The sequence below is a fragment of the Calidris pugnax genome, unplaced genomic scaffold (genome assembly GCF_001431845.1).
Source record: "Calidris pugnax isolate Ruff unplaced genomic scaffold, ASM143184v1 scaffold38, whole genome shotgun sequence".
Lineage (NCBI taxonomy): Eukaryota > Metazoa > Chordata > Aves > Charadriiformes > Scolopacidae > Calidris > Calidris pugnax.
In genome coordinates this window covers 19,731,877-19,747,873 of record NW_015090995.1, presented here as the reverse complement: position 1 = coordinate 19,747,873, position 15,997 = coordinate 19,731,877, and the positions used below count along the sequence as shown (strand labels likewise).

The window sequence follows — 15,997 nt, the reverse complement described above, 5'->3', positions numbered from 1 at the left end:
AAATGAAAAAGGAATGAAAAAAAGTCAGTTTTTATATTCAAACCAACTTGTAAGCTAGAAGTTTGTATGGGCTAGCTGTCAGCTGTCTCACAACAGTCTCTGTACTATTTACATCCTTCAAGGTTTTTGAAAGAGAAGATTAACACCCTGCTAATCTTTTCCTGCCCTTATTTAGTGAACTAATCTAATCTTTTACACTAAAATGTGCAGGATTTATGGTTTATGGTCCAGCCCTGCATCCAGAGGGTGATTCCAGCCCTACTTCTGCTCTGACAGCCACCAGGTCTCTGTGCAAGGAGCCCCAATGATTCTGTGTTGAAGCAAAAGTATAACAATTGCTTGTTGAAACTTAACACTGGGTCCTTTTGTTGTTAAATATTTTACACTGTTTATTTTGAACAACAGTGGTCTGATGGTTTCTGACTCATAGGACATGCATTTTGGGCCTTAGCTCTTTAACAGTGCATTTTCTCAGGGGAACTGTGCAGAACTGGGGAGGTGCGTTGACTAGAAAATGTGGAGGATATTTGCACATCCTCTGTGCTTTCAGTGCTCAGTTGGTGACAACTGAAGTAAATAACGAAAGCTAAAGAAATGCAAAAATACTCCCCTCATTATGCACGTTTTAGCTTAGGGGCCCAATTTTAACATCCAGTGGTACAGGGAAAGCTCAGTCCAATCCAGAGCTAAATAAACTCCTCTAAATAACCTGCCCTGATGCATAATGCAGGAGTGAGGTGTGCTGAAAAGGGAGCCTTTTTAGTTAAAAATTAATTCAAGAAGGTCTCAGGAGGAGTGGATTTCGCAGCCAGCAAGGCCAGAAGGTTTCATAGAAACTGTAAGCAGCTGTTAAAAGGCACGAGCATATGAATCGTCCTGTTTTGGTTTAGAATAAAAATGGCTAGTTGAAAAACATCCTGAAGAGTCAGCCACCCACATTCTTCCTCCAAAGAATCAAAGATTCCCAGCTCACAGGCTTTGAGAGGTAATTACAGTACGGGGAGGTTTGGGAGAGCTGAAAAGTCACCATAGCAACCTCCTGGCAAAAATCTTCGCACATCCAAAGTAAAGCAAAATTCCTTTTTATCTGAACGGCCCCAGTGAGTCTGAATGTGTTCCGTCTTCATCTTCTGCTTCTCTCCATTTCATTGTACTCCATAATCACAGGTTTTTCTCTGCTCCGAGTCCTAAGTGTCTCTTCTAAAACCTCCCAGGAAAGTTTTGCCCAGAAATGGATGCAGGATGATGGGCATTAGATCAGGCCCTGCCTGTGACGTAGCGTTAAAGAGGAGATGACCCCACATGGTGATCCAGACCCTTTGCAATGATCTTTACTAAAGCTGATAAACTCCTCGTGTTGAAGAATTAAAACCACCAAAGAGTTAGGAAGAGCTCAGCTGCTGGGACCCACTGCCAAAACAGTGAAGCTGACACAGGGGATGGCAGCAAGCCCTCCAGTGCCCTTTGCAAACCTTCTCCTCCCTCCAGAGCTAACTCACAAAATTCAAGACTTAACCTCTATCTGGCCAAAGCGTCAGTCACAACGGACCGTCCTTTCCCGGTGCCACTCCTTCCTTGGTCCCAACTCACAAAATCTTTCTCAGTAGCCAGCAATATTTAATATTTTTTTTAACTTAGCAGAGACTGATTAATATTTGGCAGGAGGGAAAAAAGATGCTGATTGATCTTTATGTAATAGTGCCATATACTACAAAGGCAGGCTAGACACCTGCTGTAGGAAAATTACAACTTACGTTCTTTACTGCAGTCACTTTTGAATCAGAAGCAAGGGGAACACTTCAGTTCAGTTGTTTCTTTCTAATTTGTGTTTTATGATGCTCCGGGTTCTGGACTTTGCTCTGGACAAAACTTAATACAACCCTGTGACGTGCCATGGGCTGGGAGCATAATGATTTGTTTCTTAAATGTTATTGCAAAAAGTCAACAGATCATTGCTGGAGTTATAAAGGAGAAGGCTGGGAACAGAGATTTGTTGTCACAGCAGGTTTTCCAGTGCCTAAGAAATGTGGTTTCAGAACAGAAATCACTTGCTTTATCTGACCCACTGAAAATATCACCACATCCCACCTGATTTTCTCTTCATATTTCACTTCACCAGTGTTTTGGCATCAGACAGAAGAAGCAGCGTGGAGTGGCAAAAATCCACCAACAGAAATCACTTGCTTTATCTGACCCACTGAAAATATCACCACATCCCACCTGATTTTCTCTTCATATTTCACTTCACCAGTGTTTTGGCATCAGACAGAAGAAGCAGCGTGGAGTGGCAAAAATCCACCTGGATTTCTGTGCTACGCAGGGAGGTGAGTTTTTGAGCAGCACCTTTTAATGGCTTTGGTGTTTTTAGGAGAAAGCATGCATCACCTGAAGTATGTAGAAAGTCCTGTTTAGGTACCGCAGGCTGGGAGTATAACAATTTGTTCCTTAAATGTTACTCCAAAAGTTCACCTGAAATATGTTTAGGTACCGCAGGCTGGGAGTATAATGATTTGTTCCTTAAATGTTACTCCAAAACCCACAAATTGCTGGAGTAACAAAGAAAAAGGTTGGGAGGAGCGACTTGTTGTAACAGCAGTAAATGGAAAACGGGATGAAATTTCCTAACTTTGTAAGTTTTGTGAAGTGCAGTTTTAAAAGGAAATTGAGCGAGTCGTTATTAGCTCAGCTTTTATCTAATTTTCTAATGTTTATTTTACACGTCTGGACACAAAAGGGACAGAGTGTAGTAGCCCTTAGTGGGGAGTCCCGGGGAAGGGCTGCGTCTGATGAGAAGCCAGGCGAATCCGCTGAATGGAGCTTGGCCACCCTAGACAATCTCCTGGAGGATCTGCCCATCCCTTACAGTTTATATGCAACATTATTAGTTTTATCAGATTTAATCCAGTGTGGTCCTAAGCCAAGAATTGGCTCTGATGCCACGTGAAGCAAGCAGAGAAAGCAGAGCGTGGCCGAGGAGCATGCAGGGCAGTAGGAGGGAGGCTGGGGCTCTGGGCCATGGAGGCTGGCTGCCCTCTCCAGTGGTCTGGTATGACTACAGTCATCTTAGAAGGAAATTTAATCAAACTGAAGTACGGAATAGGACAAAGTCCTTCTAATTTAGAGTGGATTTTTCTTTAAGTGTTTGATGTATGCTGGAACTAGTCTTTCCCCAATTATAAGTGTGTTCCCAGGGCTCAATTAAATGGATGAAAGTTTGTTTGTAGACAAAGGACTTGGGTCTGTTTAGTCTGGAGAAGAGAAGGCTGAGGGGGGATCTAATCAATGCTTATAAATACTTAAAGGGTGGGTGTCAGGAGGATGGGGCTGATCTTTTTTCAGTGGTGCCCAGGGACAGGACAAGAGGAAACGGGCACAAACTGGAACATAAGAAGTTCCACCTCAACATGAGGAGGAACTTCTTTGCTGTGAGGGTGGCAGAGCCCTGGAAGAGGCTGCCCAGGGAGGTGCTCTGGAGACATTCCAAACACGTCTGGACAAGTTCCTGTGCAACCTGTGCTGGGTGGACTAGATGATCTCCAGAGGTCCCTTCCAACCCCATAGCATTCTGTGATTCTGTGAAAGCCCAGTGGTGAGAACAAATACTTTGTGCTGTCTGTGAGCAGCCTTGTGTCCTGCTTCTCCATGTGCCTCTTGTCCGGTCTCCCACTCTCTGGTCTCCCATCCCAGGAGCGTCTGTGGGGTGCCACTGTGGGTCAGCACATCCAGTTTAACTCACCAGTAGGGCTTTCTCTTCTTCTTGGAGCGTCTGTGGGGTGCCACTGTGGGTCAGCACATCCAGTTTAACTCACTGGTAGGACTTTCTCTTCCTCACACTTGTAGGACCTTCACCACTTCAGACGTGGGCTCCTTCTGTCAAAGCACATTCCAAGTTGCTCACAGGTTTGCAACTCGTGACAGAGGGACCAAACACACACAGTGTAATTGCATAAACCTCATCTCTTTCAGAAACCAGCAGAAACCTGCGGGTTTGTGTAACTGTGACCTTTACAGTGACCACTGATCTAGTGACTCAGCTCGGTCACAGGGAGTGTGGACTTGGGGGCCCCTGTGCTGTGAATGCCATTTCAGCAAACCGCAGAAAACAGCCTGAATTTCTCAGATGATCATCGACAACTTTCTTTCAGAACATGCCTGAAGAATGAAGAGGTTGACGCGTGGCCCTGGACATCACTCTTCTCACGAGGCTCTTTGCATCTTGATGGTTGCTGCTCCTCTTCTCCTCCTGGCAGGTACAGTGATTCCTCTCAGGATCAACCATAGGGATGGTGCTGCCAGTGGGCTCTGGACATCCCCCAGCCCAGGGGGTGTCTGCTGGGTTCCTGGTTCATGCACACACAGTATATCTATATGGGAGCCCACTTTCCTCTTGTTCTGCCCCAGTGTAGTGGTTACTCTTGGTCTGGACCTCTCCTCACTGCAACTGGTGCTGTGGTCCTTGTCTGTCAGACATCCCTGAGCATACGTTGGCCTGCAGACCTACATGTCTGGGCACGGTGGACACCCTCTCCTGGGATGCTGGTTCAGTCTGGGCCACAGATGAGTCAGTACGAACGAGAAAATATGGCAAGGAGCGAGTGAAATGTCAGGTTTTGGTTGCATCACAACTGTTGGCCACGTTCGGAGGTGAAAAGCCTCTTGGTTTTGCCATTATTCACTTCTTTCCTTCCAGGGTGTCTTCCTGAGTTTCTGTATGGTTTATTCTAGTTTTACTTGGGTCACTGTGAAACAAACGCTGTGCATTTACTTGCTTCGTGGTGGTGTGAGAAAAGCACGAAGCTACTGGCAGAACTAAATTCCCTGATGCTAACTGAGGCAAACACAGCAAGCTGTGCTTCATGAACACACTCAGCACCCTTTCGCTCCACCATAAATCCCAGCAAAACAGTAATCAGTTCTACATTGGTTTTTGTATTTCTTTCTTTAAGTTCTCCTCAAGAACAATGCAGGGCACAAAGTTAATGCATGCTTCTAAAATGCTCCCAGTTGCACTGGGGTCATGTCCCTCATTTTTCAAGGGAAAAATGAGCTCTTTCCAAGTAAAAACTCCATAATAAAAAGATTGAATTAATGCCTCAGGTCTTGCCAAATTTACTCAGCTTTGGCCAGAGGGTCCTAGTTAGAGAGGGGCATCCCAACTTGAGGGGAGATCCTGGTGTGCAGCCACTGCCGTGCAGGAGAGCTCAAAGGGCTCTTGGGCTGGTCACTATTTATGGGGGTGAGATGATTGACTTTGCATATCAATCACAGTATGGGCATTGTGGTGAGGTGGGTGCATTGCTCAAGTTAACCTTGGCTGTTGTGTTGATATCTGTCTCCTGTCTCCCCAAAACCATGTTGAGCCGGATGGAGCCATCACGACTAGATGCATCCATCGTGACCACCATGGGTGGTCATCCCTTGATAAAGATTAGGTTAGATAAAGAGATGAAGGTCAGGTTGGTGGTGGAGCACAGTCACACAATGTGATTCTATGTGCTCGCTCCCACTAAGGCAGAGGCTGGAGTGCTGGTGGAGAGGTGTTGAGCTCTTGACCCAGCCAGAGGCCTCCACCAACTGGGTGTCATACATGGCTGTTCTGAGTCCTACATACTCCCACTCAAGGGGAAAATAACTCTCTTGGGTGCAAACCACCATCATAGATGAGTGGCAGAGGTGGAAGCGTGACCAGGTTGTGGGTGCGTGGTCCACAACACACTGAGGTGCTCGGTGGAGCAGATTTGAGAGCTGAGACAGACATGAAAGACAGCAGAGTGCTGTTATGTGTAAGAGAAATACTCTCTTTATGCTTCAAGTGCACAAGGTTACACTGGGACAGCAATGCACCACTTCTGATCACTCCACAGATGAATTGTTACCGACTCGCCTCCAGTTTGAAGCCTGTGAAGCAGAAGGGAAGAAGTGCCAGCTACTTTTCCAGTCACTGATGTGCACAACCTTTATTAGAAGTGCAAATAGTCACTGGAAGTTTGAGGGTTAGGTTAGAGTTGATGGATTTATAATACCTGATTTGCATGGCTGGCAACCAGGTTTTGGAAAGTGCTGTAAAAACAGCCCCGAGATGTGGTTATAAAAGACTCAGCGTAATGGCAGTTCTTATCTAGAAGAGATACATCCTGAATTATTGAAGCACATGTAAACATGTGAGTGTAATGGCAAGTTAAAGATGCAGATCACCTGCACAGGAGGGGCCTGGGTTGCAATTAGAATCATAGAATCATGGAATGGTTAGAGTTGGAAGGGACCTTAAAGATCATCACATTCCAACCCCCCTGCCCTGGGCAGGGACACCTCCCACCAGACCAGGTTGCTCCAAGCCCCATCCAGCCTGGCCTTGAACCCCTCCAGGGATGGGGCAGCCACAGCTTCTCTGGGCAACCTGTTCCAGGGTCTGGCCACCCTACAGCAAAGAATTTCTTCCTAAGATCTAATCTAGTCTGATTAAATTTTACCACTCTGATGGTGCACGTAGGGCCACCTCACCCCCTACAGAAACACTGTGTTGGTGGAAAGGCTGGCTCCTGCCTTTGGTGACCCTATGCTGCCATCTAACCTTGTTGCCTGTGGACCAGTGCTGCTCCGTGGGGCAGGTCCACAGAGATTCATGCCTGGGGAAGGGACTTTTTGTCATGGCTGGGGGTGATGGCAGTGGGACCCACTGAGTCGAACACCACAGCAAATCCAGGAGCCAGAATGGAGATAGCATTACACCGGGCTGCCTCCTGTACAAGACGACACCTAATATGGAGTGAAAAACCCGAATAAGCAGAGTGAAAGACCCTCCTTAGCTTGATGATGCCCCTGCCAGACCACTCCAGGGACCCATGGTGGCAGCTATAGCCATTGCAGGTGCCACTCTGTTGGTCTGCAGTCAGAGCAAGTGACTCACTGCCCGTGCAGCCCTCCCGTTAGTATGACTCAGGGAGGTTGCCTCTGTCAGCAAAGCCTTTCGAGTAGGCTGTAAAGATAAGATGAGATAATTTAAAGGAATCAAAAAAAAACAACACAGGGAGGTTGCCTCTGTCAGCAAAGCCTTTTGAGTAGGCTGTAAAGATATGATGAGATAATTTAAAGGAATGAAAAAAAACCACAACCAAAACCAGAAAAAAGATGGCCAAGCTCTCTGGAGCCTGAGAAAAGGATAATCCTCATGATTATTATTTTTAGCAGAAACTTTGACTTTGATATGTCACCCGGGAGTAAACCTGCAAGCAACTCATTTCCCAGTGTGTGATGAACCAAGACCTTTGCACTGGACACCTGAACTGAGACTGGATCATGTGTGCCCTAGGCCTAAATTCCGTGTTGACTCCTGTTTGGTATGGCTTGAGGACTTTCTTTGCAGAATTAAACTCATCTTCTCTTTACTGGTAACGTGGGTGGTCTCAGAATTAAGTCTCAAAGGCAGCAAAAACTAGAAATAAAAGAAACTTTTAATTTTTTAACATCAGCATTCAGGGAAATACCCGAATAAGGTCATATTGCAGCTTTTTCCTTGCAGGTGACACTTTACTAGAAATAAAAGAAACTTTTAATTTTTTAACATCAGCATTCAGGGAAATACCCGAATGAGGTCACGTTGCAGCTTTTTCTTTGCAAGTGACACTTTATTTCCCCTCTTTATGCTTTTCTCTTACAGAAACCCGTTCTCTGCATGGAGAAAGACTGGATTTACTGGGAAGGAACGACAAGTATGTGTCCCTGATCAACTACAGCGTCCCTCAGCTATGTCAGTTCACGGTCTGCGTTGACCTCAACCGCACGGCCAACGTCAGCTCCTGGGCAGCGTTTTCCTACGACACTAATGATACCTCCACCGACATAAATGACATGGAGCTCGGACTCTCGGGAGAAAACAAGCAGTTGAGACTGTATCTTTTCGGCACCAGACGAGACATTAAGCTCGACCTGTCCCTTTTTGTGTGGTACAGCCTGTGCTGCTCATGGGATGCCACCAAACAACTGCTGGAGGTCTACTGCAATGGTGAGCTCGTGCATTCTGAGACCATTGGCAGCACCGAGTGCCTGAAACCCAACGGGAGCCTGGTGCTGGGTCACCTGCACAAGAGGAAGGATGGCTTTATTGTGCGGGTGAGCAACAGCTTCATCGGCAGCTTGTACTACTTCCAAATGTGGGACCGCGTGCTGGGTCGGGAAGAGCTGTTGGACTGCGCCATGGGCAATGCCATCAGCTGGGAGGAAGGGTTCTGGAACTTCAGCAGCATCCTTCCCATCATGGACCGTCACCTGCGTTGTGGTGAGTCCCTGCAGTATCTTCTTTTCTGGGGGCTCGATGTTGCTGGGGAGAGCGGGGAACCTTTCATCTTAGGACAATGGGGATGGACCTGCTGGAGACAAGCTCTGAAGAAAAGGATCTGGGGGTCCTGGTGGACAACAAAATGACAATGAGCAAACAGTGTGCTCTTGTGGCCAGGAGGGCCAACGGAATCCTGGGCTGCAGAGGGAAGAGTGTGGCCAGCAGGTCAAGGGAGATCATTCTGCCCCTCTGCTCTGCACTGGGGAGGCCACAACTGGAATCCTGCATCCAGTGCTGGGCTCCCCAGTTCAAGAGGGACAGGGAACTGCTGGAGAGAGTCCAGCGTAGGGCAACAGAGATGATTCAAGGACTGGAGCATCTCCCTTATGAGGAGAGGCTGAAAGAGCTGGGACTCTTCAGTCTGGAGAAGAGAAGGCTGAGGGGAGACCTTATTAATGCTGACAAGTATCTCAAGGGCGGGCTGAGGGAGGAGGGAACCAGACTCTTTTCAGTAGTTCCCAGTGAGAGGACAAGGGGCAATGGGCACAAGTTGGAACATAAGAGGTTCCACTTGAATATGAGGAAGAACTTTTTCACGGTGAGGGTGACAGAGCCCTGGAACAGGCTGCCCAGGGAGGGTGTGGAGTCCCCTTCTTTGGAGATTTTCAAGACCAGCCTGGATGCTCCTGAGTAACATGCTCTGACAAGCTCTGGGTGGTCCTGCTTTAGCAGGGGAGTTGGACTAGATGATCTCTATGGTCCCTTCCAACTCTAAAAATTCAGTGAAATTCAGTGAAATCTAATAGCCCCCCCATCACTGCTGCTGTGGCTGAGACCAGGAGTGGGGAGAGCTGCTGCCATGCCTACGACATTGCCTGCTCACCCACCCACCCACCCAGGCTCTTGTTGAAGCAGACACAGAGGTTATGGCTGAGGGAAAGGTTGGCCAGGGTGTGCTCTACCACCAAAGTCCCCAAGAGGCTGCTGGCAGGTAACATCTTTGAGATGAACCTTCTAGTGGCTCATCCTTCTGCTGGGGCACCAACCTGCTACTCAGCTGGCCAGGTGCTGAGCGAGGTAGGATGGACACAGAAGTTTTCTTCTAACGTGTTTAACAATATTTAACTAGAGCCATTAGTCAGATAATGGTAATCAATGCCCTAGATGGAAGGTGCTTCACTGAAAAACACTCTTTAGCCATGTTTTGTGTTATCTCATCATTCCATCCTCGTGTCTGTATGTACTACATGGTATTTTAACTGCACAGTATTAAAACAGGACCAAGATTGACTAATTGACTGAGTGACTAATTTCCACAAAGCTAATGACATGCCAGGCTATCTAGGCGCTCCACAATAGTAGTGAATATATCTTTACTAAGCCTTTCTAAGATGATGGCTTCACAGGGAAAGCAGAGGCACAGTCTGAGCTAACTGGTCATTTCTGGTGTCCAGTTTGAGAATCCAAGGAGCATCCCATCAGACAAGCACATCTCCATCGAGTGTGGCACCCACTGCCTTCACCGCAGTCCCCACTGCACTTTTCTCACCCAGGGCAAGGAGAAGAGCATCAGGAAATCACCCACTGCTGCTGAAACCTGTGCTGGGAGGGATTTCCCCCATCTCCCCTCCCTCTGCACCGACCAACATAGGCGCTAATAACAATTGCTGTAAATTACACCCTTCCCATCTGTCTCCTGGCTCCCTGCCCCGCTGCCTTTATCCAGGCAGTCCTCTTTCTGCACTGCCTCTTGCCAGAGCTGTCTCCTCACTCCAGTCCCTGACTGGATGGAGGGACATGATCTGATGAGGAGGGAGGAGGAAGGCTCCTTTTCCAATTAACACCTTTGCCCCTGGGCCCATTGACTCGGTGGGAAAGGTGCGTGCTTGGCTTGGCGAGGAGCCGTGAGCAGCTTAGTCATGGTTGCTGATGAAAACTTTAGCACCTAAAATCAAAGCCTCCTCTCTGTGTTCCTGGACTTTGATTTTTCAAAAACAATAACCCGGACAAATTGGAGCAGCTTTTTAGTGAGACAAAGGCTTTCAATGGCTCCAAGCATATTTTTTTTTCCTTCTCTAAAGCAGTCCCCAAGAACCAGGTGATTTCCGTTTAGCTGGGATTCTCCAGCACAGCCTGAATTGGACATTCAGTCTGGAAAATGTTGGCCCAAATATTCTAGGGTTATCAGCAAGAAGAAACAGCACGGTGACTCACAAGTGATGAACTACACCAACAGGCACCGAGGTCAGGCTTCTCTGTGGTGCCCCAAGTTGCTGGGTCCACACTGGGAGAAGGGTTATTGGAGTCTAAGATTTTCCCAAGAGCAGTAACCAAGATGATTGTTGTGAAGCCCTAGTTACGGAGACGTTCATAAAATTTAATGGTGTTTGAGAATCTGTCCTGTGTCAGATCTCGGCAAGACCTTTTTTTCTGCTATAACTCTTCTCCTTGCTGTAATTAACTGAAATTCATGAGCCTGCCATGGCACAGAGACCCACTGATGATACACCAGGTGGGAATAACAGTGAGTGGTGTAAATACATACTGAGCTTTGTGTCCTGTCCGTCAGACAGGGGAAGCTGTAGTTTGTATGGATTGTCTATACGGGGTTGTACATGCTGAGTCTGAGAACATAAGGAATATGTACCTGAAGGGAGCCTACAGGAAGGCTGGGGAGAGCCTGTTTAGAAAGGCCTGTAGTGACAGGACGAGGGGAAATGGCTTCAAGCTGGAGGGGAGCAGATTTAGACTGGAGATTAGGAGGGGGTTCTTCACTGTGAGGGTGGTGGAGCACTGGAACAGGTTGCCCAGGGAGGTGGTTGAGGCCCCATCCCTGGAGATATTCAAGGAGAGGCTCGACGAGGCCCTGGGCAACCTGGTCTAGTTGGGGGTGTCCCTGCTGACTGTGGGGAGGTGGGACTAGATGGCCTTTGGAGGTCCCTTCCGGCCTGGGCAATTCTATGATTCTATGCGTGTAACAACCAGTTGTGCCAAAGTGTTGCTGTGCAAGGAAATGCCACAGGGAAATGCCATTCCAACTCTGATGTGATGGCTCAAATTGTGATTTATGCCCTATGACAATTCCTAGCTGCAAAGGTTGCTTCCCGTGTTTATGTAAGTTGTTTATAGACCTGTGCATTGCTTGGTTCACCTCGGCAGCAGACAGTTTGTGAAACGGTGCTGGGAAGTTGGGCAACCTGCTTGGTTTTGGAAATCCTGCGTTACTTTTGGAAAGGGCTCACTTAGGTGAAGTGAGTGAAACTCGTCATACGAGCGCAGGAGAAGCAGCCTTAAGAAGGTGCGTTGACTTTTTATAAGTGATAGAATTATCGTAGCAATTGCACTGGCTTTGCTTGATAGGAGGAGTAAAGTTATTCTTCTGCCTTTGCTTTTTTCCCTGACTTCCTGAAGATGATCCTTTACTTTCCCAGCTCAGCTGGGCCTTTGCTAAAAGTGTCGAAGTAAAAGTGTGTGTTCTCATCCTCTCACTGACTCACAGTCTTCATCTCTTCCTCCCCCTACCTCACCCACACACTGATTTCTGACTTTTGTCTTAATTTTAAATAATCCAGGAGAGGGATGAATATACAGTATCTGAAAATTACTGCTAATAATATAAAATATATATTTATTACAGTTCTCTTATTGGTTGGTCTAATTTTTACTGTTCTTCTATTGGAAACTATACGTATTTACAGGATGCCAAATAAACCATTTATTAAATTATCAAATCAAAAACCATGACTAGGACTTTAAAAACATCAGTGGCACAGTATTTTTCTAGCTTCAGATCTCATCTGTCATCACTCTTTAGCCCTCATTTCGTGAATGGAATTACACGCACATTAATTAAAGCTAATTAAGTTACAGGGTGCAGGTGGCTAATCCCACACCTGCCTGCTGGCAATGATCCTTGACATGTGAGAGTAAACAGATTTTTTTTGTTTTTCTTCAGGTGATAATGAGAAAGAGAAATACATTAGAATCTGTGAAGTTGTAATTATACTTCATTTCATGAGAATGGCGTTGTGAGTTACGTTCCTGACTGAAATGGCTTTGAGTTTTGTTTGGCCATTTCTCTATTTTATTTTATTTTTTTTTTTCCCTAGCAGATTTGTTTCTGACTCATCCTGGCTGACACTGGGTGATATCATACATCACCCCTGAGGCAACGTTTATTTAAGCATCACACTGATAACACCAGGAACAGAGAGGAGCCTGTAATCACCCAGCTATAAGCAGATTGTCCCTATGTAGAGAGGATCTGCAGCAGGGGGACAAGTTAGACCCGAGGTGTACAAACAGTTTGGCTTATGGCTTGATAAATCACAGCCTAATATCGCGTCTCTACTTCTATAAGAGAAGAAAAAAGAATTTATTCCAGTGATAGGGCTTTTCTCCTCAGCATTGGCCCTTCAGCATCACACTTCCTATATGACAGCAGGTCTTAAAAAAGCTTGTAAGAGGAGACTCACTCTCTGCCAGCTTGAAAACAGGGACTGAGGAGTTGTAGTATCACCCAGGGCTCAGAAAACCCACCTCTGCAGCTTCAAGCCATGGGAAGGCACACAGGTTTCCCCTGGGGAGTTTAAGCTGTGGGATGAAAGCCTGGAGGGCTGTCAAACCCCATGAGGGGCTGTTGGATCCAGGTTTGCGTACGGAATATCTAGGTCCTTCTTGCAGCCAGATGATCTAAACCTGTGGGGCTTTTCCAAATAAAGAATTAGCAAATAGCCATTATGTCAGGTCATGTTTCAGACCTACCGCAGGCAACGGATTTGAAATGGCAGCCTGATGGCTTGCTCCTGGACTTGCTGGTGTTTTAGCGGGAGAGTGAAACCCAGCAAATTAGTCCTTTTATTTCCAACACTTTAGTACTCTCTCAGAAGCAAAAGGCCAGAATAAAAAGGAGAGATGTCCAAATGGAAAGCTAAGACTCATCGAGCACCATGGGAAAAGCAGGCTCGCTATTTTGACAGCTTTCTGTACCCCTGGGAGCAGCGGGGACTCACTGCTCTGCAACAGCAGTTGCTGGATGCTTCGATCTTTGGACCAGCCTGTGCATCCTTCCTCTTCCCCATCCCACTCCTCCAGGAGCAGAGCAGCCTCCTGGCTTGGCTCTCCACCAGCTCCGACCCTCTGATGGTGATACCATCGGAGCTGCAACCTGTTTCTGAGATCATGAGACGACACCAAAACACAGACTGGCACCTCCGAGGAATATTTGGAGGCTGAAGGGTCTGAGCTTGGTCTGCAAGAGCCAGCCTTGCAGAGACAACTCAGAGCTGGACTTCCAATAGCTTTATTGTCCTCTTACTCGTCCATGAAGTTGGAACTCAGAGATTGCTCCGGTTTGACTTTGTGCACAGCCTGTGGCTTAAGGCAAAGGGTAAAATTACTTGTTTGTCTAGGAAGAAGCAGCTTGTGTACTGTAGCATGTCTGTTCTGGAGGGACTTTTGACTTCAGCTGTCCTTTCAACTTCACCAAATAATCTGAAGCTATTTAGGATAAAAAATAGGAGGCTTCAAGTTGTTAACAGCCTGTTTCTGTCACTGCCCATGGATGTGTCACCTTTGATTTGAATGAGTTAGATATGGGCTGTTACACTTTAAGCCTGGGTGACTGTTCTTACCTTGATCTACAGTAGAGACAACAATGTTTTGTGAAGCACAGCCTTATCCTGCTTATTTTCAACCCCACTCCTTATTCACAGACATTTGGCTTTGTATTCATATGTTAAGTTCATTTCTCTTAGTCAGAGCTAGAATGTCAAGTCTCTGACAGTCATGCGAGTGAAGAAAAAAATACAAATTACCAGGAGAGCAAGGAAATGGTACCCCTAGAGCATAATGTTGTGATCCTGCTTTTCTTTCCTCGCCGGGGCCTGTAATGTTATACAATGATTCGGTTCACTGCAATTTTCTGTAGTAGGTGTGACAGGCATCACCCGCTTTGTCCCCGTCTGCCTGGTGATGTGGCAGATTGCATGTGAAATGCAAAAAATCCTATCTGGCTTGACAAGGTGATTCACTTCAAGGAAAATTAGCTTCCAACGAATTCTCGGAATTCTTTACTTTGAAAGCAACAAGGCAGGATGACCGGGATTTATAATGGGAGTCCTTATGCCAGGTTATGGTTAAACCAGAAGCTGTGGACATCAATGTTCATCCTACGTTCGTTGCTGCAAGGCTGACCCGTTAGCACTCAGTGTTTGACAAACCCCATTTCCTGAGGGCTGGCACAGGTTACACGGGCAAGAAGGGAACGGAGAGATAACTGCTCTTCAACAGAAACAATTAAAAAGTAGAATGTTGCATAAACTCCGGTATTCCTTGTGATCTAAACCCTGCAAATCCCGTTTTCTCCCCTGTCATGCCACAGTTACCTCTGGAGAAATAAAGAAACCCCACATGTAGGTGTAATTCCCCCTTTGCCTTCCCCCTGCAGAGCTCTGGGGGACAACAGCAGCTGGTCGTTATGATGACCTTCGCTGAAGAACTCAGACCACTATTGAGTCCGGGACCATGCTCTTCCTTAAGCTTTTGCCACTGTGGATTCTCAGACCTTTTATTGTTCCTTTCAGCAGGCTCCAGGGAGGCATGGTCAACGAGGGCTCCAACCAGGAGTACCAGAGGCACCATCCCACGTAAGTGCTGCAGGAGGCCGTTTTAAACGCTGACACGGCCATCATTGACACTGCTTGACACCATACAGGTGACAACTTCAGACTCGGTCATGTGTTTCAAGCTATTGCTGCTGAGCAAGGTGTAGGTCTGTCCATCCTCCTGACCTCTTCCTAGGCATTCCTAGCAGGCAGCAAAAGCCAAGTTAGTGCACCCACAAGCACGAACCACCACAACGTGTTCATTAAACTGTGACAACCTGACCATTTCTTTGGGGCCTTCGGCTCTTTACTGAAATTTCTAGCAGTATCATCTGGACTCGGACACTTGGAGTTTGGGATTTCCCAAAGAGCCTTGGTGGCTGTGGGAATGGGAAACGTTGAAGGGAGGGGTGAGGAGGTGGGAAAGGGCGCAGGAACCCTCTGGGCAAACTACAGGTTGCATCTCACAGGTTGTTCTCCTCTTACAGTCAGCTTCTTTAACGTTGGCATGAACGTCTCTCTTTTCTACAAAACTGAGAGAGCTCCCGATTACTACGATGCAAGGACACTTCTGGAAAACTGGGTGAGTAGCTTCCTTTCCTCATTCTCCTGTATTTCCAGCAAGCATCAGACGAGGAGGACGGCTGGTACAGAATGCAAACTTATGGGACAGCTCAAAAATGAGTAGCCATGGCATTGCACAATCGATTCTCCTGTATTTCCAGCAAGCGTCAGACGAGGAGGATGGCTGGTACAGAATGCAAACTTATGGGACAGTGCAGAAATGACTAGCCACGTGACAATATTGTGTTTCAGAATCATGTTATCCAACACATTTTTATCACGATAAAATTAAATATAGAAGGAAAGGAAAAGTGTTGACATTTTGCAAAAATTTTTAGCCATTTTCATCAGGATTTAGAATTTTGATGAGAATTCTAAATTTGCAAGCAGATTTAGATAACGTAGTGATAAATCAAGTTAATAAAAATGTCATTGATTTCTTTCCAGTTTAGTATCATATTTACTGGAGAAGAATTTGTTGTGACAAACTTTAAAGTCAGGTAAGCCTCTGCTGTGTAGTGGTGTCACCTTTACCCTTTGTCCTTGGAGTGAA

The 15,997-nt window shown here is 46.5% G+C and overlaps 1 protein-coding gene across 1 annotated transcript in view; it reads left to right on the top strand.

The window, feature by feature from the left end:
• Positions 1-4,143: 4,143 nt before the first annotated feature.
• ADGRG4 (adhesion G protein-coupled receptor G4) overlaps positions 4,144-15,997 on the top strand; it is a 34,560-nt gene continuing 22,706 nt past the window's right edge. Inside the window, exons 1-5 of the mRNA XM_014954934.1 lie at positions 4,144-4,250; positions 7,658-8,275; positions 14,860-14,922; positions 15,369-15,463; positions 15,892-15,944. Coding sequence (XP_014810420.1) covers positions 4,160-4,250; positions 7,658-8,275; positions 14,860-14,922; positions 15,369-15,463; positions 15,892-15,944 — 920 coding nt within the window. The 5' untranslated portion in view covers positions 4,144-4,159. The remainder of the gene's footprint in view (positions 4,251-7,657; positions 8,276-14,859; positions 14,923-15,368; positions 15,464-15,891; positions 15,945-15,997) is intronic.